At 39.3% G+C, this 27,325-nt stretch overlaps 1 protein-coding gene across 1 annotated transcript; it reads right to left on the bottom strand.

The window, feature by feature from the left end:
- Positions 1-1,970: 1,970 nt before the first annotated feature.
- Positions 1,971-11,142, bottom strand: ache (acetylcholinesterase (Yt blood group)). Its single transcript, XM_016283663.1, has 5 exons — positions 10,871-11,142; positions 5,397-6,875; positions 4,989-5,181; positions 4,658-4,836; positions 1,971-3,777 (listed from the first exon to the last, which is right to left on the bottom strand). The coding sequence occupies exons 2-5, from the start codon at positions 6,805-6,807 to the stop codon at positions 3,656-3,658; spliced, it is 1,905 nt and encodes a 634-aa protein (XP_016139149.1). The 5' UTR covers positions 6,808-6,875; positions 10,871-11,142; the 3' UTR covers positions 1,971-3,655.
- Between the last annotated feature and the right edge of the window lie 16,183 nt (positions 11,143-27,325).

The following is a 27,325-nucleotide window of genomic DNA, read 5'->3' as shown; positions in this document are numbered from 1 at the left end:
TTCGATGTATAATTTCTGAAGCGATACGTTTGCTGTTGTCTTAGTTGAAACCGTTGCTGCTTTTTTACCCAACATGCTCGTCTTTGTGATCGCCGAGAGGAAAACGCTTTTTAAAAATAAAGTATAACGTCCAATTACTGTTTTTTATTATTATTATTTTCTATGAAGTTAATTATATATATTATATAATTATTTTTTTTCAATTGTTAAAGATGAAAACAAAATATAAGAAAGTAAGTGTTGGCTTATATTGTACAATATGTATTCTTTATATTGGCCTGTACTGCCCTCTGGTGCACAAAACCGTCAACTAGAATTCATGTTCAGATGTATTTTTAATGAGAGAAGAACCACACAATCAAGCAGCTTTCCTTTAAGTCCATAACTGTTTATTGAGGTTGCGTTGGAAAGCTTCTGATATGGTGCCCAGAGAGGGCGGATAAGACAAATAACACCATGCGGAGGATTTGCACGATGCTGTCACTATACATGTTTGGCACTAATTTGACACAGCCGGCAATATCTGGACCAAATTAATAATAATAATAAAAAATGAACAAGAACAACAATAACAGTGATTGCTATTATTATTATTATATGTATGTTGTCAAAGAACATAATATGCTTGTTCAGCCATGTGCAATGTTCTACATATATTCGGGGTAGAATAACTTGGATTTACAATATAGTATTTATAGATAACATTTTATCTTTGTGATGAAATTAAGGGGAAGGTATCCTCAATGGTAACTTGTGATAACTAATTTGCTTGCCTAAATTTCTAAAATTAGGAAAACTATAAAGCCATACTAAAATTAATGAAAATTTGACAAACACCAACATTAAAAACTGAAGAAAAATATCAGTAAGATAGCATATGGCACTCTATATTGCTTTGAAGAAACAGTTGATTTATAGACAGTTACAACACACATGATCATTGCTGTCAATTCATGACCACTTTTTTTATCAGTCATGTCAGTGACATTACATGAGCATCAATGCATTCTAATAAATATTCAATTTTAGGTGTATTTTGTTATTGCTAACATCAATATCTATATCTGAGCTATTATAATGTTTTTATAGCCATAAACATGTAATATTATTAACAGACATCAGTACTAATATTGTCAGAGAGGATAACAGTCAATTTTTAAAGCACATAATACAAAGGAGGAGGTGTCTAGGGCATGCACGAGGGGATTTCATGGAGTGGAAGGAAAAGCACCTGTCATTCAGGCCCATAAACAAACAAGCATAATCATAGCGTATGCAGCTGTGTTTAGAGTTCCGGGGGAGTGGGTCCCCCTTGTTAGAAATCATTCTGTCATTTGCATGGTGCCTAAACGCACTACTGCTAGTGTAACACTTGTCTAGCTCGTACAATATATTATTTCCACTTAAATGGCTTTTTTTTTTAATATAGACAGTTACAACACACATGATCATTGCTGTCAATTCATGACCACTTTTTTTATCAGTCATGTCAGTGACATTACATGAGCATCAATGCATTCTAATAAATATTCAATTTTAGGTGTATTTTGTTATTGCTAACATCAATATCTATATCTGAGCTATTATAATGTTTTTATAGCCATAAACATGTAATATTATTAACAGACATCAGTACTAATATTGTCAGAGAGGATAACAGTCAATTTTTAAAGCACATAATACAAAGGAGGAGGTGTCTAGGGCATGCACGAGGGGATTTCATGGAGTGGAAGGAAAAGCACCTGTCATTCAGGCCCATAAACAAACAAGCATAATCATAGCGTATGCAGCTGTGTTTAGAGTTTTGGGGGCCCTAAGCAAGCGTTCCGGGGGAGTGGGTCCCCCTCGTTAGAAATCATTCTGTCATTTGCATGGTGCCTAAACGCACTACTGCTAGTGTAACACTTGTCTAGCTAGTACAATATATTATTTCCACTTAGATGGCCTTTTATTTTATTTTATTTTTTTTAAAGCTAATCTGTATTATTCCAGTCATATTCAGAGGTTAAATGCTTAGTGCCAACCAATCGTTTTGTGTGCTGGAAGACCTGCTGTGTCTTAACAGCATTGAGTCCGATCCCTTCCACAGTGTTAACAAAATGCTAGATGAATGGTTCTAGACAAGTACAATAGATTTAGTAAAACAGGCTGACAGGAAGTTAGGCATAGACGGGCATAGACTGGCATGTTCATAATAAACATGAATATGCACATTGGGACAGTGTATATGAGAGACTGACTGACCATGATACATTCACACAGTAAAATACAAAATAATGTTTGATCCAGATTCACAGGCAAAATGCAAATATATGTATGCAATTCCACACTCTTAATAAATACACAAAAATAAAATATTTGCTCTTTTTTTTAGCTAACTAAAAACACTCCACATTAGTTCTTTTGATACTTGATGCAATCATGCAAATAATTTACTTAAAAAAATACACAAAATATTACAATAAATATAGGACATGATAGGAGTGGATTTATAACCCTGTATTCTTGTTTGTCCTCATAGCTTTCCTTTGCCTGTGTTTTCTTTCATCGTCCTCCCACTGCATCAAAAGGGTGAAGGTAGGGCTGGAGTTAAGATGGCTGACACAGCGGGCTGTCATTTCAAATGAGCACTAAGTAAATTACTCTCCCTCCATTAACGTAATGAGAAGCCTTTCCCATCGGGAGAGGGAGACAGCAAGGGAGAAAACATGATATTGACCCTTTGGCACACAGACAACATTAGTCTTACTCACCAAGCTCTCTTCCTCTAAGATAAAACACTCAAACATACAATGCCCGTATGAAATTTTAACTAAGAAGAGGTGAATTCACTAGCAGTATTCCACACATAAGCACGTATATCGACCTATTTAGTTGGTATATGGTAAACACAGACTTTCTCTCTCTCATACATACAAGAAGAGTCATGCTGTGGGCACTAGAATGCATGCAATGTATATAGCAATCAAAATAAAAAATAGGATTTAAATATTAGTACTTTAACACACACAGACTTGCCCACACAGAAACAATTCAGTACAGTTAGGCAACATACATGAAATTAAATGGCTCCTGATTCCTGCATGAAGTATTAGTATATTGAGTTGGACCACAGTCAGAAAGCAGAGACAGCAGACAAGTTCACATGTTAAATGGGATAATCTAGCACATGAAATACTGACTAGAAGTGGTAGATACAGAGTGGAGATAAATGTAATGTGAAGCAGCCTTTATAAATTTAAGCCTATAAGAAAACAGGATAAAAACAAATAATAATAATAAAAAAGTGAGATCCTGAGGACCAGTGTAAATGAGGGTTTTTAGGTTCCAGTGGAACAGACATGCACGCTCACTGTTTAGAGGTAATATAACTACAACATTTTTTCTGATACATACATTTGATGACCGTAGCACTTCATAATCTCTAATAGCAGCCTGAATTCACCTCCGCTCCTTATATATCGGAAGATACCACTTGTATATTGTCACATAATATCATTGGTTGATAAGAATAATATCCTACACAGGGAGGAACAAAAGTGCAACATTCACATGCCTACTCTGAGACAACTATCAACGAAAAAGCTTTGGAAACCTTTGCCATTCTGAAAAGAGACTATTAAGGGTTATGGTCATCAGTTTACGTCAGATTTATCTAGAGGTCTGTGCAGCGCTCCTGCTTGCTGTAATGGTCGAACTGGCTCTTCCAGTGCATCATGTAAGAGCTCCAGCGATGGAATTCCACTTTCCACTGTCGCTCAACATCATCAATGTTGTCTGGGCAAGAATGAAAACAACATGATGTTTGAGAGAAAGGCAAGAGAAAAAAGTTGAAGCGGAAGGATGATTTTTAGAAAGGCAGAAAATAGGAACATTTCGATACAGAGAGCTGTAAAAAATTAAGTAATCCATTAAACTACTCCGTAGTACCAAATCACTATAAAGTTCCCACCCACAAAGCAATTGCCAACAGCCCCCACAGAAGAATTAATTTGATCATTTATGATTTTAAGTCACTATAGACAGGCCTGCACAACCCTCCCAGCCCCCACCTAAAAGAACAAGCGTTTAATTGCTTCATATTCTGGTTCACTTCCAGTGTAATAGTTGGCAAAGTTTAGATTCAGAGCACCAATGATAAATTTGCACAGACAAGGCATTTCCTTGAGAAACAACAAATGGTTTATATTATGGCTATTACTGTATGTTCTTTGAACCTATTTTGCCCACAGAAGGAAATGAAAAACCAAACAGTAACAACAACAACAAAAATAATATTAATAATAATAATACAAAATGTACTCCTGAAAGATAAATCTACACATTCTCACTTTTAATTTCATAAAAAGCATAAAGTACTTTTTTTTTTTTAGTTAATTCAGATTTCAAAATTGTTCAAAGAAAGAAATGAGGTAGAGGAAAATTGAGTAGATAAACAGAACCTAACACATTATCTTTTGTAAGATGATTTAATCTTACTTCTGTTATGTAGACTCCCTCTCCTAAACATCCATAACACAAGCCTGCAATTTCTCACCTTCAAACTAAATTCTAAAAAAATAACCTACAGTTCCTCTGTAGTTCCTCTATGTCCATGTTAATAAATATAAGAAAATCTATTTGCATGACAGTGGAATTTACTGGTTGGGTTCATTACCTGTGATGTTAAGCAGACGAGGCAGGAAGCGGTTCCACAGAGCACAAACCTGTGTTCTTAGACCCTTGTGGACCTTCAGTGGCTCTGTGTTCAAGCCCACATGCTTTTGGTCAGTAGCAGTATATTGAGGCCACCGTCTCCGACTGTCCATGGTGCCATCAGTGTTAATGTTGGGATTACTTCATGCAGACAGAAAAAAGTAGACATGGAGTTACCTTCCAGGCAAAACTAAATCATTCCATAACTAATAGATCAATTGAACCTTTATCTGAAAAAAAAGCAATATGACTAATCTTTCATGTGCACCTGACTCGTTTGCTATTTCTCTTACCCGGTGCGGGCGAAATTGGCCCAGTATCTCATCATTCGTCGACTGAGTTTCTCTTCTTCTGCTGTGTAATTGAGTCGTTTTTCTAATGGCAGGCCAAACACAAACTCAATCTCATAACCATGGATTACTCCCATCCACTCAGGCCAGGCCAAGTTTGAGGCTCGGTGGTCAAACAGGTAAAGGTACACAGCACCTAAGGACAAAAAGGGGCAGTACAGATTGAGAAAACTGGCCTTGAACTATTTTGCATTAAAGATACGCTCTGTAAAATTGCATTTTGCTCTCTCTTCTTCATCCTAGTGGTCTTGGATTTCATGCTGACATCTGCCAGCAAGTTTATTAACTGTTGCCGCTTCACACCGGAGTGTTTTATACTATGTTTATTCTTCACTATTATAATGACCTTACCATGTGAGTTGCCATTGTTGTAACTTGTTGGTCCTGAGTTTCCCCAGCCTAGTGTCCCTGGAGCTGCAGCTCCAGGCTGGGTATGGAGGCTAGTGTGCTGAGCGTATGACCTTGCAAAGTGCTGCAGAGGACAGATGACATTTTGATCTCCTACAATATCATCCATTGCATCTCGATTCTTTTGGGGGTTGTTCTCATCCATCCAATCAGTGTACTGAAGCATAACTGCCTCCAAGCCAATCTCATTAGCATGAGGAACACCCATCTTCACACCTTCAAGAAAGTCTTCTCGAGATATCAAACTTTCATTGTCTTTACTAAATCCTGGTGCACCGTACAGCAAGAAGTAAGATCCCTCATCCTGATTTACACCCAACATGATCTGAGTGTATTTGAAGTTACCCGAGTTAATCATGGCTTCTGGGGTGTCAGGAAGGAAAATGCCGTCTATGACAGGCACAAAGGAAAAGCGGAACAGGCTGCTAAAGGGGAGCACTTGCCACTCCTGATCAATTAGTTCCTGTGGGTGTTTGTTCCTCAGGCAGTCAACCAACTCAGTATCGTTACCTTCGCTGCAGCCAACAAGTTTGCCCAACAAGGTGCCCCTCCGACGGGCCTCATCAAAGCTAACAGTAGCCCAGGGGGTATTAGGAACACCGCTCTGCATTATGGCACGAGTGAAGAACGGGCGGCTGTCTGGTGACAGAACATGCATGCCGACTGATGCTCCCCCAGCACTTTCACCAAAAATGGTGACCTGTTTTGGGTTACCACCGAAGAAGTGGATGTTTTCTTGGACCCACTGGAGGGCCAACCTCTGATCAAGGAGACCCACATTTCCTGGTGCTTCTGATGAGCCATTGAGGGCGAGGAATCCAAAAGCTCCAACACGATAGTTCATAGACACAACCACTACCTTTTCGGAGTAAGCCAAGTACCGTCCATCATAGACATCTAGAGAGGAGGAACCACTATAGAAGCCGCCACCATATATCCAGACCATTACCGTGAGGTTCTGCGGCCTAGGGGTAGGAGGTACCCACACATTAAGGTAAAGGCAGTCCTCGCTCATCATTCTGTTGGGGTTCCACATCTCGATACCTGGAAAGCCTGGGTAAGAGGTGTCTATAAATTGATAGCAGGCATTTGGGTAGTCTCTAGCCTCGAAGATTCCATTCCAGGGTTTTTTTGGCTCTGCTTTCTTGAAACGTCTCTTCCCAATAGGAGGCTCAGCGTATGGGATCCCCAAGAAAGCGGTCACATGACTCCGGTCTGGAACAGGCAAGCGTACACCCTGCACACGGCCCAACCGTGTTGCTACTATGAGGTCAGATTCGCTCTGTGCAAGACAGCAGTGGAAGAGTAACATGAGGAGCACAGCAGGCAGAAGGAAAATGTCTGAGGTCTTCATGGTGTCTTTTCTTTTGTTGATTGGGAAACTACGGTGATCTCACTGTTCTGAGCCAAGCTCAGTATGACCTGTAAATGAAAGGCACAAGATGAAAAACGGAGGCAACAAAATAGTTTTGTGATCCATTAAATTAAATTCATACTCATGTATACTTAAAAAGTAATTTTGCATGCTCAGAGCCTGGTGACTGAAAGAACACTGACACAGATGTCCATGCCAAATGGGATATAACGGTGTGACCAACCAAAAATGGACTGATGCGTAGAGAAACTCAGGTGTAGTTAGGATAATGCTCACTTTCTAAAACTCACAAACACACCTGTGAGATGGATGTTTGTGTTTTACATGTTGCCTGGTTGCTATGCTGACTGGATTAGTTCTTGGGGCACAGTTAGGGATAGGAGCACATGAATTTGACTGCAGCTGTGTGAGTGTCTGTTTAAACAAGGCTATTTCTGTTCCCCCTGGCTCCTTTGACTGTGTGGGGTTCTATTTTTGAGGGTGTCACTTCTCTCTATCAGTCCAGCTGCCACTTTGTCCATCCAACCCTTTATCTGCTATGTATATGCTACACAAAGCATCACTTAAGTGATCTTGGCAATCCAACCTTTACCCAATCAAAGAGACAGTTTATCCAAAAATGACAATTGTCATCATGCACTTACTCTCATGCCGTGCCAAGCTTGCATGACTTTATTCCTTCTGTGTATCATAAAAGAAGATATTTCGATAAAAGTTGTCTTTTTGTCCATACAATAACTTTGACCTTCATTGTATGGAACAACAGTTCACAAATATTGTAATGTTTGCTCTAAAGAATGAAATGGGCATTCTTGTGTAGACACGGTGTTATATTGGACTCAATAGTGAAAAGAGGCTTGGAGGACTGCAATGCAATTCATCAGTCACACGGTCTCAATGGATATATTAATATCTTAAAAGACAGCTGCATGCCGGAAATGGGGGGCAAGGGTAGCTATAAGCGGGGATTGGGGATAGGCAGAGGGGGAGAGGCTGGCTGGACTCAAATTAGATCCTGGAATCCATGTATGAAGTTCACTGGGGGTTTGTTTTCAGCTTGGGATTACACGTTGTTGTGCACACCATCATCTCATTAAACACACAGCTTTCTCTCTCTGTCTAACTTTCCAATATGAGGTAGGATGATAGCTTGGCTTTTTCAATTTAACGGGAAACTTTGATGCTAAACCATAATGCACATATTTGTCCCTCTCATTCTTTGTATTTGTCACAATCATTGCCAGCCAACCTTAATCTATCTCAGGTTGAACTCTGTTGCCATGGAAATTAAGAGCCTACACTACCTATTGCATCCAGTCTTATTTGTACCGTGGGTCTGTATTTGATTTCAGCATTTTTTCCATCTTGAAGACTGTTGCTTCCTTTTTGTGTTAATGAAGGACTGAATTAACCCTTTAAAATCTCTATTTGCAATTCGGGAATGTAAACTGTTAATTTTGTAATGACCACAAGCAGGTCCAAAAAATGCAGAAAGCCTAGAGTAAACGGTTACTTAGATTAGTCAGAATTTCCATCTCCCTAACAGTGTAAGCAAAGATTTTGAGCGAATTAATACTACCAGCAAACCTAAATGATGTTCTGTTCATGCTATCATTTCTTGGTACCCTCAGCGTGACATGACCAGGGGGGGGGGGGGGGGGTTGTTTTCAGTTTGGGATTACACGTTGTTGTGCACACCATCATGTCAATAAACACAGCTTTCTCTCTTGTCTAACTTTCCACAATGCTTTCCTGTGAGGGAAGGATGATAGCCGGTCATTTCCAATTTAACGGGAAACATTAATGCTAAACCATAAAACATTTGTCACAATCATTGCCAGCAAACCTTAATCTCAGGTTTGAACTCTGTTGCCATGGAAATTAAGAGCCTGCTCTACCCATTGCATCCTCTTATTTGTACAGTCAGTCTGTACTTGGTTTCACCATTTTTTCCATCTCGATAAGACTAGTTTTGTGTTAGTGAAGGGGTGAATTAACCCTTTAAAATCCTCAATCTCTATTTGCAATGCAATAAAGTAAACTCTTAATTTTGTAATGACCACAAGTAGGTTTAAAAATCCCAGAAAGCACAGAATAGAGTAAATGTGATTACTTTAAAGGCTTAGATCAGTCAGAATTTCCATCTACTTAACAGTGGAAGCAAAGATTTTGACCGAATTAATACTACCAGCAAACCTAAATGATGTTCTATTCATGCTGTCATTTCTTGGTACCCACAGCGTGACATGACCAACAGGCCAAAACATTTCAAAACTGACAGTTTGATGAGCGCCACTGAGATTGATGGAATTTTCCGTTTCGTGGTCTGTCCGTCTAATATTTCATGAGAGAGTGCTTAGTAGCGAACACGTGCCAACACATCCACACTTGTGCTCATGCTGTCCAGAAGCCAACTGTAGAGACGCTATTATTACAATTACGACTACAATATTTTAAGCTTTCAAACAATCCCCCAGTTGATGAGGTAGTGTGCATGCTACAATAGAATGTTAACGTTAATTGCCCTTCTCTGAGGCAGTTGTACGACTATAATTAACTTTTCCCAGCGGAGCACATCTTCTGAAGTCTAAAAGCTTATCATAACTGCATCAACATCTGAGTCAGAAGTTTCTACGTAATTGTGAGACCAAGTGGGTCATTCTTGTTATGCGGTATATTTTGAGCTCTCAAACTTAAATCAATATGCCTGTGTTGTAATGTAAGTATATCAGACAGACTTTCAGAAATATGCTCTGGTCAAGTTTAAGAAAATCCTCAGTAATATACTCTTGCTGTTATCTCTAAAGGTTTTCTTAACTTAAGGGATTTATTGCAACTGAGCATAGACACTTACATTTTGATTAATTGTAGGCCTAGCTTAATTATTTACACAATGGCAAGAAAATTAACAGGAGGATGGACATAAAAACAGTTACAGTGAAGCCATTTCTCAGTGAGGGGCTTCATTTTGACACTGCCTGGAGGATGATGTCATCCCAACTTTGCTTTTGATAGTTAAAGGGAAACAGCAAAAGACTAACAAGACAGAAAGTGATACCAAGGACACATACAGAAAAAAAACGAATTATTTAAAAATATTCCCAAAAAACTAACTAATGTCTTGCATCTTTACAAATCGGCAGTATAACATTTTATTCAAATATTAAGACATGATTGGGAAATGGCAATATACAGCATTATCTCTACAGCTATAGCTATTTTGTATATAATAAACAAACACAGTGAACCCATAAATCTGGTCAAATATGACATGAAAGCTATGAGAGGAAAATCCGACAACATTTTAGGCTATACTTCAAACCGTGCTTGGCAGTGAACTTCACCGATATCACAAACACGCACGCAGTTTGAGCGTTACGTACCAGAAAACCAAAGGAGACGGGAAGGTTACAAGTAGACAGGTGCTGAACGGAAACCAGACTTAATTTTCGGGAACTAGGGCCTCCGAGTGCGCGCGCGCCTGTGTATTTCTCCAGCACGTCTAATTACATCCATTCTTAAACTCCACAAATATGACCATTAAAGGCACGAGCATCGAACACTCACAATGTTATTCGTTTTTGCATACTTGTTTATACATATTTGTTCACAATACGCATATTTTAAGCCTTTGTCATGTTTCTAGCATTATAGATATTTAGCGGACTAAGTTATAATTAGCAGAAAATGAAGGCAGTGATTCATATTACAATAATGCAACAATAATCGGTTTGGCTTGTAAAATGACTGCAATAATCAAAGCCATTAATGTTTATTATACTCTTAATTAACTCCACACACCTCAGTATTCACGACTGTATAACAACAACAACATACTATATATTTGCAACATGAAACGAAATGTAAATATGCCCCGAGTAGATGCGCTCCAACACTGACGCAAAAAATTCACGCATTCTGATCTCAACATCTGTATATTTTATTATTTTACACAGTGTTGCCTGAGGTACCAGTCAGCTAAAGGACATATGAAATGCCCGACTAAACCCTCACAGAAGCCGCAAAGATGCCTAAATAGTACCTGGCGATTCCAGTTCTCAAGCCGGCTTTCCTTCAGCGCCTCTCCCCCGGACTCTTCCCCTCCTCTGCCTGTCCTTGAATGAAGAAAGCCAGAATTGTTACCGTAGGGCGATAAGCAAAACCAGGACAGCTGGGCTGGGGGTAGCGTGAAGGGAGTGAATTATAATCCCGCCAGTCTGATTTTAATGCTGGATCAAGCCTCTGACGGAACTAAGAGAAGAGTCGTATTCCACTGCTGTGTCGGTAGGGGGAGACTCCTTATAATAAGCATAATCGACAAAAAAATTGTAGAGTTCTCGCGAGACGACAAACCACTGATTTTCGTTCTCAACCACCCAGTTCTACAGCGCATATGTAGGGTGCGTCGTTTGTACAGTCGTCAGCATTAAGTGCACTTGTGAGGTCCACTGTATTTCTTGTTTTGTACCGCCGTTTAAATGTACGCACAGTGTGCAATGCAAAATGGTGTAGGCTATTTGTGGGATTTAACATAAGATTTTTTCTCTAAAATCACCTAAAAAATGACCCATCACAACTTTAAAAAAAATATTTTTAAAGCTCAACATGCACTGAAGGTTATGGTTTCTGTTTCAATAGGGCTGAATCCCCCATCCCATCCCATCTATTATCATCTACCTAGCCTTGCAGATGTAAAGATGGAAATGGATGAGATTACACTCTACAGCTGGATCAAGCCTCTGACGGAACTAAGAGAAGAGTCGTATTCCACTGCTGTGTCGGTAGGGGGAGACTCCTTATAATAAGCATAATCGACAAAAAAATTGTAGAGTTCTCGCGAGACGACAAACCACTGATTTTCGTTCTCAACCACCCAGTTCTACAGCGCATATGTAGGGTGCGTCGTTTGTACAGTCGTCAGCATTAAGTGCACTTGTGAGGTCCACTGTATTTCTTGTTTTGTACCGCCGTTTAAATGTACGCACAGTGTGCAATGCAAAATGGTGTAGGCTATTTGTGGGATTTAACATAAGATTTTTTTCTCTAAAATCACCTAAAAAATGACCCATCACAACTTTAAAAAAAATATTTTTAAAGCTCAACATGCACTGAAGGTTATGGTTTCTGTTTCAATAGGGCTGAATCCCCCATCCCATCCCATCTATTATCATCTACCTAGCCTTGCAGATGTAAAGATGGAAATGGATGAGATTACACTCTACACAATCATAACTTTACACACTCATCAACATTCCTTTATTCCTCCTCACTTCCATTGCTAATGACCACTGGCCAGGCTCAAACAGAATCTGCTCACATGGAGCTCAACAGAAAGCACTGTAAATATTCACAGAATTGAAGCACTTACATCATTGTACATCATTCCCCTTGTATGTTTATTGAACATTTTGATGAATTAGATTAATGATTTAACCACAAATAAGGTGTTTTGGTTCATTTTTAATACCATGGATTTAACAAAATCATCACAGAAAATGTCAGCAGATTCCTTTTGGGTGTACTGCTGAGCTAGAAGAGGAGAACACTTACAGATCATAAATTATCTTTGAGTTTATCTGCTTGTTGGTGTAAATCTCTTGTAGAGCTCAGTACTGCTTGCAATATGGATAGTTCTATAAACATGTATTAGTCAACATATGTAAAGTCAACAGTCCACCTTAGCATTGGGGCCTGTGTGGTGTTAAAAGTATGGGATACATCACTCACTCAGTGCATTCCTGTAAAATATTTTATTTTATTAAAAAAATGTTGACAAAATTATATTGAATAAAAACATATGGTAAATAAATGAGTGGCCATGTCCTATTGCTATTAGTGTACTTTTCCCCCAGAGCACATTCTAGTCTTTAAATGGAGAATTAAAGTGCACCATTTTAAATGTTAATACAGTGTAAATCCATCTTCCTCTCTGTTGGTTCTGCATTCTGTGATTCCTGCCAAATCAGCACCAGCCATGGCATCCATGTATTTCCAAGCCAAGTAGAGAATGAAAAAACTGCAGACAGAAAAACGCAGAGATGGTGGATAGAAAAAAAAGCCTTGTCAGAGCAATCAATAAGGGCAGTTAAAAGCATCTGTTTGCTGAGCACAACCTATTATATAATTGCTGGCCTACTGGTGATTGCATGGACACATTAATCTCTCCCTCTCTCAATCCCTCACTCATTGTCAGCCTAATAATTCTGGCCTCACAATTTCAAGACAAAATGCTGATTATGCTTGCAAATATACTCAGATGTTACACCACTAGCCAGGGGTTCTCAACTCTGGCCTGCGAGATCCATTTTCCTGCAGAGTTCATCTACAACCTTGATCAAACTCACTGCCTGTAATGCCGAGTTCACACTGCACGATTTTCAAAGATGTCGCATCACTGTTGGTTTCACACTGAACGACTCTCTGGGGTAGCATTCAGTTGTTGCTGTGTTCACACTGCACGATGGAACGACGACAGGAGGTTACACACTGCATGACTTTACAATAGGAAGAATCGCCGACAGCTCTGTCTGGTGCAGGGTGGCCAGGTTTTCGCTACAAAACCCGCCCAATTACTACTCAAAACTAGCCTGAAAATAGCCCAATTGCTTTCGATGGGGTCCCCCAGTAAAAATCGCGTTCAGGGGTAAAATACAAATTTTTTTGGTGGGGTTCTCCTGGTACAATTCACATTCCAGGGCCTAAATATCACGTTATTGGGGTCGCTTCAACCTGCTGAAATAAAAAACAACCGGCAGCAATCGCGGATTTGGCAACACTGGTCCGTAAGTTACGTTTCATATAACTCCTCCCCGAACTTCCCGCTGCCCTGTATCTTGGTCTCTCATTGGCTGTAGGTCATCGCCTATGTGTTTTTCAGTCAGAACTCATTTCACACAGCGTGTCTGCGATTCCCTCAGATCGCGTCTTTGATAATTCACACTGTGTGATTTCGGGCATTTGTTGGCGATTTCGCAAAACCTGTCGGCGAGTGAAAAATCGGGCAAAAATCGTGCAGTGTGAACTCGGCATAACTTGCTAGTGATCCTTGATTAGCTTGTTCAGGTGTGTTTGATTAGGGTTGGAGCTGAAAGCAGGAAAATGGATCTCGCAGGCCAGAGTTGAGAACCCCTGAGTTAAGCCATTATAACTGGAACACAACATATTTAGTCAGTAGCAAAATGATTTTCTATGCAGCAATAAGAATGTGCATTTACATGAAAATTGTGCAGAATACGTGAAATTACGTCAAAGTTGTGCAGAAATGCATGCACTGGATCTGTTCTAACTGAGATTAATAATGGTAACTGGTATTAATAATAATACAAGATTCTTAGTTGTGCTCCAGGTGAAATAAAAATTAGACAAACATAGAGAGCTGATATGCAGAATTGTTCCAATTTCGCCAACATATTTTTTTCTCTGCTAGTGTACCTGGTGAGTCCAGTGTGAAACTGCTTCCCCGTAAGGCCAAAGAATGGAAATGCATGCATGCATGCCACTGTAAAATGGCAGAGCAGCTTGGATGTTACAGCAATGTAAACAGCAACAACAAAAAATACATTTTAAACCTAATTTAGTTGTTAAAAAATAGTTCCCCCAAAATGAAAGTTTGCTGAAAATGTACTCACCCTCAGGCCATCCAAGATGTAGATGAGTTTGTTTTTTCTTCAAAATAGATTTTGATCAATTTAGCATTACAACACTTGCTCACAATTGGATCATCTGCAGTGAAATGGGTCAGAATGAGAGTTCAAACAGCTGATAGAAACATCACAATAATCCACAAGTAATACTCTCGACTCCAGTCCATCAGTTAACATACTGTGAAGTGAAACAGTGCTTGTTTGTAATAAATAAATTCATCAAGAATATGTTTTTATCTTCAAACCATTGTTTCTGGCTGAAATACGAGTCCTCTATCCTTAATATTGCTTTCTCCAGTGAAAAAGTAATCTCATCTGAATCGAGAAATATGCACAGATCAAACACGGTCTATAAGCAAAAACAGTCCACATCAGTCCTAAACAATGTCAATGGATTTTAATGTGAGAGGACAAAATGCACCTTCTCAATGGATGAAGTGTTATTATGGATTGGTATTTTGGCCCGAAGTGTCATTTTAAATTAAAACACCTTGATGGATTTGTTTCTTACAAACATACAGCTTTTCACTTCACAAGACATAATTGATGTGCTGGACCCTCATTTTTACGGCACCCATTCACTGCTGAGGATCCATTGGTGAGCAAGTGATGTAATGCTCAATTTCTCTGAATCTGCTGCAAATTAAGAAATAAACTCATCTACATCTTGGATGGCCTGAGGGTGAAAAATACATTTTTAGCAAATTATTTTTTGGTTTAAAACATGCTCATAATAAAGAAACAACTACAGTTTTGCTCACTTTTTGTCATTCTGACCCACTCATATATTTCTCAGCAACAGTGTTTTTTTGAGTGACACTCAGCAAGCTGCTCCAGAGCTTCTCCTGGGGGAAAGCCCTCTTGATTTTGGTGATTTGGTGACTCATAATTTTAAATACAATGTGGTAGATTGTAACATCCATAATCTAATTTTACACAGTTTAGAAATAAGTATATATGTCATTATTATTATTATTATTATTATATTATTATAAAGTTTGAGGCAGATAGCACAAAAAGAAAGGCAATTAATTTTGTATGGATTTGGATGGAATTGATTTCCAGGGACATTTTTACATTGGTAAGGGAACGTTTTTATCATTACCTTATTAATTGTTGTCTTTAATGTCAAATATGTCGAAATTTCTTCCGTCAATCAGAACTCTATATAAAAACAGGAAGTCATAGGACTGCAATATTATGACAAAAATATTATTGTCCATTACTGCTTTTGATATTGTAATGATTATTGATATGAATTAATTATTATTAATGTCGATTAATATATAAAAATGTTTTTGTGTTTTTGTCTGAGTTTTGGGGAAATGGCATGTCATATTCTGGCTACACACACACACACACACAAAAAAAACATGTCGGTCCATGATGTTAGTCTAGTCTAGCCCAAGTTATGCAAGTTATCTCGGGTTATGTAACCATGGTTCCCTGTTGTGCTGCTACTGACACAAGACAGCAAATAAAATTGTCAAATAAAATCAACAACTATAAAACAAAGCAACTGTATAATTTATTCATACCGCAATGCACTCTGGGAGTCAGTGAGTAGCTATACCAAGTCATGAGTAAACCTAAATGAAAGGATCAAGTACCCCCTACAGTTCTTTTTTTAGTTACTAGAACTCTCGTGTAAGTAAACTATACTAACTAAGCATCTGTCAGTACAACATACTATTGCTATTTCACTTTACTTAGTTTTTTCAAGGCAATCGGTTTTCATGCTTTTTTTAAGTAAGCCCAACTAATTAGATTTTACAGTGTAGGGAACTCAACGCTGCGCATATTGGGGAATGCACATAGGCACATTGGGGAATGCAGCCTGCATGACCGGTGTCTGAAGCACGTGTGAAACAACGCCAATTTATTGGCCCACCTGGCCCATGACGTCATAGGCGGGATGCCCGGAAGTATAAAAGGGCACCTGCTGAAAACGTCATCCACTTAGCTGTCTGAAGGAGACGTAGACAGGCAGGCTGAAGGCATGGCAAGGGGCGCAGCGTCTCGTTCCCCTTCTAAGGAACTCAACGCTGCGCCCCCTAGGGGGCATATTGGGGAACGAAATCCAAACACGCCGTGCCGAGGCACATGCCTGTCCACCTGGTGGGAGAGCACCAAGAATGCGACAGACAAACAAAGCCTTTCCTCAGAACGGGACCATGCCACTGATGCCACGGGCCGCTCACGCAACGTGGCAGAAATGGGAGAACCTGAATAGATCGAGGGGAACATCTCATCCAAGTTAAGAGCACAGCTATCATCAGATAGCTATGCTATGTGAGTAGAACTAGCCTGGACACACAAGACCACTGAGGAGGTGAACTAGAAAGCCTCTGGAGGAGCTCAAAAAATGCTACTTAAATCCCAGGTAAAGAGACTAGCTGCTGAGCTAGAACACAGCTATCATCAGATAGCTATGTCCCTAAGGTCTTATGAAGGCTTGTAGACCCAAATAACATAGCCAAGATAGCCTTCCTATGGGGCTGCCCAGACCACAGAGAGTGGGCTATCTACTTACTACCCTAGCAGGGGAGATAGCACTGTCTAGGCAAGGGCTCAAAGATATTGCTACTTAAAGACCCTAAAAAAGAGAAGCAGACACTAAGCTAGCACACAGATATCCTCAGATAGCTATGCACCTAGGAAGGGCTACCAGAAGGGGGACTGACTGAAACTACCCAGACCACAAAAAGTGGGCTGTCTACTTGCAACCCTAGCAGGGGAGACCGCACTGTCTAGGTAAGGGCTCAAGGAGACAGCTACTTAAAAACCCTAAGAAGGAGAGCAATCACTGAGCTATCAACAGCTAGTCCCGCACAACAACTAAATAACCAGGTAAACCCTCCTAAGAGGCTGCCCAGACCACAAAGAGTGGGCTATCTACTTACAACCCTAGCAGGGGAGATAGCGCTATCTAGGCGAGGGCTCAAGGAGACCACTACTTAAAGACCCTAGGAAGGGGAGCAGTCACTGAGCTAGCACACAGATATCCTCAGATAGCTATGTACCCAGGAAGGGCTATCAGAATGGGGGCTCGACTGAAACTACCCAGACCACAAAGAGTGGGCTGTCTACTTACGAAGGCCTCAAAAGACTGCTACTTAAAACCCTAAACAGGGGAACAATCACTGAGCGAGCACATAGCTATCCTCAGATAGCTGGGCTGTAGGAAAAAGGGACCACTCCATAGGAGGACTCACCTCAACCGCAATGGAACACAACTAGCCTCAGATAGCTGTATTCAGGTAAGCCCAACCCGCCACACCAATGGCTGTAATATAACCACCCCCAGATGGCTATACTAAGGAGGGCCCCAAACCGTGTCAGTCCCAAGTAAACAATACACAGCTAGCCTAGATAGCCTTCCTGTAGACTTTCCCAGACCACAGAGTCTTGGCAAGGGCTCAAAGAGACCGTTACTTAAAACCCTAGGAAGGGGAGCAGTCACTGAGCTAGCACACAGATATCCTCAGATAGCCATGCACATGGGAAGGGCTACCAGAAGGGGGACTGACTGAAACTACCCAAACCACAAAGAGTGGGCTGTCTACTTACGACCCAAAGAGGGGAGACAGCACTGTCTAGGTAAAGGCTCAAGAGACCGTTACTTAAAACCCTAAGCAGGGGAGCGATCACGGAGCTAGCACATAGCTATCCTCAAATAGCTAGGTTCTAGGAAAGGGGCCCACTACATGAGAGAGCAGTAGAACACAGCTAGCCACAGATAGCTGTATTCAAGTAAGCCCGTCCTACCAAAAACAATGGCTGGAATATAACCACCCTCAGAAGGCTATACTAAGGAGGTCCCCAATCCATGTCAGTGTCACAGGAGGCTAGCAAAGCACGGTGCTATTGACTACGATCTCACAAGAGGGAGATCCAGACCATCAGTAAATGATTCGCTAAAGAGCGGACACAAATATCATAGTCCGAGATCAAGCCTGATGTAAGCGGTAGCCATAGCACTAGAGGGCTGGACACAGCTATCCTCGAACAGCAGTTCTCTCAGATAAGGCTGAAGATTACCCAGGCCACAGAAGAGGGCCATCTATTTAAAACCCCGAAAGGGAGACAGCACAGTCCAGGCAATGGGCTCACAGAGACCACAATCTAAAAACCCCAAAAGGGAAGCAGTCTCCGTGCTGGAACACAACTATCCTTGAATAGCAGATTCCTAAACAAAAGCTTCAGCACTTACTCAAAAACTTGTGCCAAGGGGAACCCAACCTAGTTATTAGAATCTAGGCTAGAATATAGCTGCCCTCAGACCGCCATATTCCAGAGCAAAAGATATTCCCCATAACCACTCTAGGTGCTGAAAATCCTGGGAGAGAAAACTCGCAAGCCTCTCTCTCCACAGAATATTTAAATATATTCACGCCCAGCGAGACTCTCCACACACAATAACATGCATATTAGAGAGGCATGGCCGAGCTGAATATAGCTCCGCCCACAATCTTGCAGTATCAGGGCTGAAACGACTCTGTGCTCACTCTTCATTGTCATAACAACCCAACAATATCTGTGGCATCTGACAACCCATATAGAGAGGGTGTGCAGATGCCGCAGATCAAAGCGATAACCGCGATGTGAGATAAATTGTGCCGCGGCAACGGCGGAACCGGGCCGCGAGACACAAACACTCTTCCATATTCCTTAGAAATAGGAACAAATGCGAGCGGAGCTTAGACATCGTGACACATCACAATGAGCGTGTAACTTTGAACGCGCGTGCTATTCACCGAAACAAACGCAAAAGCAGAACATACCCTCGAGTGTTAGAATCCAAACATGGAGGCACACATTCCCTAAGGCGTTGCTCGACTCGAGCGCTATCCGCAGGATCCGATAACCCAAAAAGGGCATCTTCATCCCCGCGAATCCCTAGATCCGAGTCTTCGCCATGCCTCAGCAACAGCGGGACCCGAACTGCGAGACGCAAGCACTTGTCACTCATCTCTCGAGAAGAGGGACAAACGCGAATGGAGCTTCTCATTGGATAACGCTCACAATGAGCGTGTTCAGAGCCCTCGAGCAATGAAAGCTAAGCTCCTGACCAAAACAGATGACAGATAGACGGCTCCTGAAGACAGCAAAAAGGATGACGTATTCAGCAAGTGCCCTTTTATACTTCCGGGTATTCCGCCTATGACGTCATGGGCCAGGTGGGCCAATAAATTGGCGTTGTTTCACACGTGCGTCAGACACCGGTCATGCAGGCTGCATTCCCCAATGTGACCCCTAGGGGACGCAGCGTTGAGTTCCCTAGAAGGGGAACTCCTGTTATAATCACTGAAGCTGCAAAATGAATCTTGTATTTAGCTACATCATATCTACACTTGGTTGTTTATGATGAGAGAAGTCTCGAGCTTGCAGATTTCAGTCAGTGAGCGGGTGCACTCAACAAAACTCCGGCGTTTTCAGCACTGAATAGATACACATCTGATTTGATTGAGCTTATTAAATTCATAAGCTCAACAGAAACGTGTGTAATTGGTTATAAGCCTCAACGAGTAAAATACAATATGCTGCAACTGCTCAGATCTAAATGAATTTCAGCAAATTGACACTTTTCATTCATTTTCACATTTCATTTTAGTGTCGACACAGCTGTAATAGTTTTGGCATTTTTTTGCCCCTTTATCTTGAATTTGTGAGACATTTTTTTCATTTTGGTAGCATTTTTGCCACAAGTCCCCGTTGATTTCCGAACCTGGTTCCAACACTCCTCTGTTTCCCGTAATGCTTCAGCTCCATCGATTGTATCTAGCCTATAGGTGCTTTCACGCCATGTCGTAATTACAAGATTGCAACTTGTAAAAAGCGTTCAAGTCGTCGTAGAACTCATTAATACAACTTGTAAACTGGGAACTTTCTGAGAGCTTCTACTTGCTACTACGACATTACCGCTGCACTCTGTGTGGGCGTTGATAGTGTTGCCATGAAAACGCATAGGTCGCCTGTTGTCATCTCACGGTATTACAACATGGCGAGACCGGGTATGGTTGTAACCACTGTTCTCTGTTATAGATCAGTGGTTGTCAATCTTTTTGTTTCAGCATCTGTAACTCACTGAATTTTTGAGCTAGACTGCTCAAACTTTTATACAAAGTACCCACATTTATTTACTACAAAAGGCACCTGTTCAATACACGGTGTGCCTTTGTTACAATCTACCCCACTGCTGGGGTAGGTGGTAACACATGCTGGGGTAAGTTGTAACAATTAGACAAAAGAAGCAAAAACAGCAGCTACCCCAAAAACCGGTTTATTGAAACAATCTAAAAGAACAATACAAAACAATGTCTCACTTTCCATGACTGACCACAGTTCAAATCCGCTTTCTGTTTGATGTAGGAGTGTGTGTAAATTGGACTACTAGATCAAACTTTCTAAACAGTGTTTATGCTTAATGAACACTCAACTCCAGTGTACCGAGGTAAAGAACATGATCTAACACAAAACTGTGCAAATTTGTGTTTGAGATTGTGTCTATTTATGAATGTTTTCAATCAGAGTCACAATGGTGACAAATCAATGTTTTTAACCCTAGAGTGCAGGCTTGGTGGACCCAGAAACTGCATGGGGCACATTTTACCCACACATCATTTGGCTTTGAGCTGCCAAAAAAGCTCCATGTGGACAACATGAAAGTTCATGAAAGTTTAGCATCCCCAGAAAGGATGACCTGTCATCCAGTGTTTAGCTAGCAGTATAATGTTTTGAAATTAGCGGTTTAAAAATGCATCACATTTTGCCTGAGAATCTACAATTTATTCTTATGTAAATTATATGATTTTATCTGTTTACAGTTTAAGTACTAAATAAAATATAGTTTTGGTCAAAAAATGTACATTCTTACCTCAAAATCTGTATTTTCTTTATAAAATCTACATGTACCTATTTATACAGCCTTGACAACCATTCATATAAGATCAGGGAGGATTTGGGTAATCAATGAAATTATAATAGAACTATCTTATCCCTGATTGGAGGAATTCGTGTTGTTACAACTCTCCCCATGTTACGACCTCCCCTAACCATTAAATATAATATGGAGACAATGTGAGCTGATTTTTAACTAACCTGAGTAATCTTTAACTGACCACCCAGGTAATCTTTTGTCTTCATAAAAATGTTCTGACCTCACAAAAAATATGTCAAGGTTAGTGGACAGTTGGGAGGTTGAAAGATTAATCAGTAAAAGTATTTTCATAATCCAGAGTCCAGATCTACTTTTATTTCCACCATCACTGGAGATATGAACAAACAAACTTAGCATTTGATATAGAACCATTTCATCAGTGTTCAGAACAGGGGCGGACTGGCCATATGGACGTTCTGGAGAAGTCCAGAATGGCCGTCCACCCGATGGCTGTCGGCCTGCTGGTTCTTCATCAAAGAAAAAGTGTCAGATTAAGTGACGTGACGTCTGACAAAAGGGGGCGCTAATGCAATCTATTTTTGCTTATAAGAAACCGAAACTGATGCGAAAGAGTGGGCTCGTGAAGTCGTGATGGCAAGCAAAAGACGTGAAGATAAAGGCAGTTGGGAGAAGCTAAATGCCTATAGCACTATAGTAAAATCACAGGACACCCCTAGTCCGAGCGTCCACTGCTATTTATCACTCTGCATTGTCTGGCATGAATATTCCATTCATTCATAACAAGACAGCAGCGATTCTACAACGGGTTACATTTGAGAGATACTGAGTTAGAGTAAATGAAATAGCCTATAAGGTGATTAGTCTGATTAACATCACACACACACACACACACACACACAGAGAGAGAGAGAGAGAGACATATGAATACTCAAATGGAAGAATTCTGTTGTTTCAGGTTTCTAGATTCTAAGTTTATGTTTATCATTGCCATATACATTTTGCATTCTGCTCTTTTTATGTAGATTTCAAGTATTTTAGTTCATACAATAATACATTTATTTCAATCCTCTGTTGAAAAAAAAATAGAAACCATCACATAATTTGTAATGGTTTTAGTGGTTATAATGAAAATTGCATTGGTTTTAATGGAAACTGTAATGGCACCTGTTGGTCTCTACTGGTAATTGGTCACCTTCTAATCATGGCTTTTGTTAAAGCCACTAAATCCTAATGTAATATGTCCAAAAACACACTACAGAAAACCATTATTTAATGGTTTTAATGGTTAAAAGTTGATGGTTTGTAATGGTATTTGTAGTGGAAGTCATTAAAATTTCTGTGATGGTCTCTATTATTTTTGTCAGCAGCGTCACTATGGGTTTTGTGATGTTATTTGCCATAAATATGATAGGATTGCTGTAATATTGTGAGATAGTAGCGACTGTTTGTAGTTGTGGTGGGCCTATTTGGGAGAAAATCCAGGGCCGTTTTTTTTACTCCCAGTCCATCCCTGGTTCTGAATAATACTTCAATAGTTTATGCGATATGTCAATGGCAAATAAAGACAGAAGAAATAAAGTACTTTTAAAAACTTTGGAAAGATAAAACAGGCCTTTAGTATTGTCATCAACCATGACCAATAGAACACATTTCATGATAAACTTGCATAAAAATGTCTGAGAAGCATATTACAAGTAACTAGGTGTAGTCCACACAGGCCATAAAAAATAAACAGAAATAGCGTGCACAGGAGCAAGGTACAGGTGGCAGGTACTGGCGCAGGACACAATGTCACACATGTCCATTTCAACGGTGCAACATTCAGACAATTCATTCGTCATCAGGCAGAAATAAATAAAAACAAAATTTGGTCGAAATGTTCCAATGTTCAACTTTAAACATTCAAGATATTGTGATATAATATTTGTAAACTGTAATTAATTTTACAGAAATAAATGCTACAGTAAAAAACTGGCTAACTATACCATTTTGCAAGAAAAACTGTGAATTACCTATTTTAAATGGAATACAGTAAAAGGACATTCCCATAATCCCTGTGTAACACACCATCACGTATGATTATTTTATTTAAATAGTTTGTTTATTCTAATTTTTGTTAGCAGTAATGTACATTATAGAATGTTTTGTGTTACACTTGTCTCTTAAGAACATGTTTTATGGTCAGGCAATGAACACTGATTCAACATGTGGATTTCTATTGTGCCACATGAATTAATATGGTAGATATCAGTACATTTTAAAGTTAAAAGCAGAAATTGGTCATAACTTGGTATATTAACTTTATATCACTGCCTTTTTTAAAATAATACATTTAACATGATATATTTTTTTTATGTATATTATTATTTTAGCCTAAATACCAATGAAAATTTGTGTAGATGTTTTTAAAAGTTCGTCTTGAGCTTAAGATGGTGGTTGTGCAGTTACCCAGATATTGTTCAGGAGATATTTTGTGTCCTTGAATTTTATCAGAACAAAGTACAGAGTACACTGTATAGGCATCAAAGCAAATCTTGATTGTGGTCATAAACTTAATGTTTGGACAGCAAATATAACAAAGACATCATCAAACCATCTTCACGTAACCAGTGAATGATAACATTTATTTTCCATGTTGTCATACTGTATAGTGTAATTCTAATTTAGTCATATACCAATTCCACTGGATATCTATCTATCTATCTATCTATCTATCTATCTATCTATCTATCTATCTATCTATCTATCTATGTATCTATCTATCTAGAGCAATCGCATTTTAGGTGCTATCAGTCATCTTTCATATTTTCAAAAAATTTTAACATCCTCTGAGCATTTTGTGGGAATTGTGGTTGTTTTAGTTGATGCCTTTTCTTTTTTGGCTGGCTTTTTTTTTCTGGCCTAAAAACCCAATATAAACACACGTTTGCCTTTATAATTGACTACATTACTGTAACAAGAAATACACTGCTTATGTACCGTATATGTTATTATTTAAAAGAACTGTTATTTATTGTGATGTGTTACGTAATAGCTGTGTTCCTTCAGTCAGCCATTATATCCAAATCATAAGAGTGTTTCACAGCATTATGATGTCTTAGTTAGGTGTGCTCAAGTGAGTCAAATAGTGTTGGAAAATGAGGTTGGAAAATAAGTAGAAATGTGAAATGATTCAAAGGAAATTAGTCTTTATCTTTATAAGTGTTTCATGATCTGTACATCACCTCTCTCACAGTGGACTTTGATACATGATTACGGCTTTCAGAAAGTGTTTTAATATCTGAACCATATACTCTGGTCAGTAAACTGTTACACAAGCTGAGATGTGTTAGAAGCTACACCAGTACAGGACTCCGGTGTATTATTTTTCATGTGTTTGGACTTGTACTGGCATCATTCTGGGAAATGATTGGGATAAGCTACACGTCTTCATTCATTCTGATCCTGAGTCTTTCTCTCATTTCAGGTAGGGATAAAAATATACATGAAATATGAATTGCTGCATATGAAAATATAATAAGGATGGATAAACATGTAAATAATGTATCAGAATAATGAGGGATTACATTAGGACAATATCAACTATTTAAAAAATGTAGTCATATTTTAAAATTAATTTGCAATGTGAGACCTTTTCTACTGGGTCATAAATTGACCAGCTTGAATATGAAGCATTATACATTCTATAGAAATATAATTTAATTAAAAATATAATGTTGGTGTTTATTTGAGAGAACCAACTGAAAGGAACAAATATTTTGTTGATGTCATACCTTGATTCCTCCAGAAGCATCTGTGTAAGATTATGGCAGCCCTGAAAGTGTATTTAGCAAGAAATACAGCATGTCTGTCAAAAACAAATTTGTACCATATGCAAACTCTCAATAAAATGTAAGATGGCAATATGGGGAATTGAGAAAAGTCGGTCAATGAACATTTATAGTTTTATGATTATTCTTTGTTTTTATAATCTGTATAAACCCTCTTCTAATGGACTTCGCTACAGGAGAATGCAGGAATATTGTTTTTCCTTTTTTGAGGGAAAGGTTTAAGAGCTGACCAAATTTTTGAGGGAAAAGTTTAAGAGGTGACCAAGAGTTGAGACAGTTACACACCATCAAAAATGGTAATTTTGCAGGCACATAAAGTGACTATATGGCACTTAAGTTACACTGGCCAAATCTGAATGTTGGGGGGGGGGGGGAAACACATCCACCTAGGCCTAACCAGTTGATAATGTATACACAACATGCATTGTTATATACAGTAGTACAGTGAATCTTTTTTTGTGTGAAAATCACATTTAGACTAACTGCATATTTGCTTCATAACCAGACGGTGTCTTTATGTAGAAAATAATGATTTTATTTTATTTTGCCAGTTTAGACCTCATATCCCCCCCAAAACAACAACTGTTTCTTTATCCAAAACAGATCCAGCTTTAACTTTTGCCCCAAAAGCAGACACATCTACAGAAGTTGCTATAGTCCTACCTATAAATGATACTGGCAATTCAACTACAGCAGGTAATTTAGATATTTAAATCACAACCGAATAAAACTAAATTCCAAGAAGCTGTTATATAAGAATAGGGAAATTTTTCATATTAAATGTATGTATATATATATATATATATATATATATATATATATGCCACTAACAATTACTTTTATAATTAAGTGACCAGTTGATAATTTCCTTGATTAAATAAGCAAACTGAAAAGCAATCTGCAATCTAAATAAGCAAAAAGCAATCTGATTTCCCAGATAAAATAAGCAAATTGAAATGAAGGCTATAAAACAAATAGCCTATAGGCTATACATTTTGTGGGGGGGAAAAAACAAAGTTACATTATAGGCTAACATTTATGTAACAAAAACCACTGTGGACAGATAAAACAGGTGGTTAACTGGCAATGTTTTATTTTTTAAAGGGGTCATATGATGCTGCTAAAAAGAACATTATTTTGTGTATTTGGTGTAAGGAAATGTGTTTATGCGGTTTAAGGTAAAAAAACACATCATTTTCCACATACTGTACGTTATTGTTTTTCCTCTATGCCCCGCCTTTCTGAAATGCGTCGATTTTTACAAAGCTCATCGTTCTAAAAAAGCGAGGTGTGCTGTGATTGGCCAGCTATCCAGTGCATTGTGATTGGCCGAATACCTCAAGCGTGTGACGGAAATGTTACCATATTGTGATGATGCCCTGTCAGGCCGGAGCGATGATTCAAAAACATAAAAACCCATTATAAACTAGTGTTGGGTCGTTCTTGAACGATTCTTTCATTTTGAACGAATCTTTAATGTGACTCGGGAAGAACGAGTCGTCTCGGGGAGTGATTCGTGATACAACAAGCCCTACTCTACACTGCCCAAAAAACTCGCTTTAAATATATAAAATATAAAAACTCTTTAAATATAAAAGACGTACTTACAGTCTATGAGTCAGAACAGCCGGCATTGTAGTCTACTCTGCCAGGATCAGGAAACGGTCCTCCATAAAATGTGCTGCACACATCAGAATATTTGGGTTGAAGTGTTCTGGAACAGTGTTGTAAATACAACTTAACCACTGATTTCTAGTCGTGTCTATTTTTTGAAAAAACGGCCAAACAAAGTAGTTTCGCTTTCACAACGAAACACAGCTTCACACACGGTGGCCTAGAGTGAGCGGTGGCCAGGGGATGAAGTGAGGAACAGCCGGAGGGCTAGAGTGAACAGACGTGGCAGTTTCGACGAAGGAGTGTCCGGCGGGCTTGCAGCAATCACATGTGACGACCCCGGGCTGGACTCTGCTTCGTCCACGGTGAAAGCTGATCCGGCGATCCACAGCGCGAAGTTGTAGTATTTCCTCAGCAACCAGCATGGATCAGCTCCAGGCATGACGAAGCAGATATCGTACTCTTTTGGAAGGCCAAACAAAGTAGTTTCGCTTTCACAACGAATCACA

Source organism: Sinocyclocheilus grahami, unplaced genomic scaffold, assembly GCF_001515645.1.
Source record: "Sinocyclocheilus grahami isolate Dianchi unplaced genomic scaffold, SAMN03320097.WGS_v1.1 scaffold10.1, whole genome shotgun sequence".
Lineage (NCBI taxonomy): Eukaryota > Metazoa > Chordata > Actinopteri > Cypriniformes > Cyprinidae > Sinocyclocheilus > Sinocyclocheilus grahami.
The sequence above is the reverse complement of the archived record's forward strand: the minus strand, read 5'-3'. Positions and strand labels throughout refer to the sequence as shown.

What these genes read in the sequence shown, in the direction of transcription:
- ache (XM_016283663.1), bottom strand. Translation starts at nt 6,807, where the DNA reads ATGAAGACCTCAGACATTTTCCTTCTGCCTGCTGTGCTCCTCATGTTA. An exon ending in CAACAATGGCAACTCACATG is followed by an intron (nt 5,182 to 5,396) that starts GTAAGGTCATTA and finishes TTTTGTCCTTAG; the next exon opens with GTGCTGTGTACCTTTACCTG. An exon ending in GCCAATTTCGCCCGCACCGG is followed by an intron (nt 4,837 to 4,988) that starts GTAAGAGAAATA and finishes GTCTGCATGAAG; the next exon opens with TAATCCCAACATTAACACTG.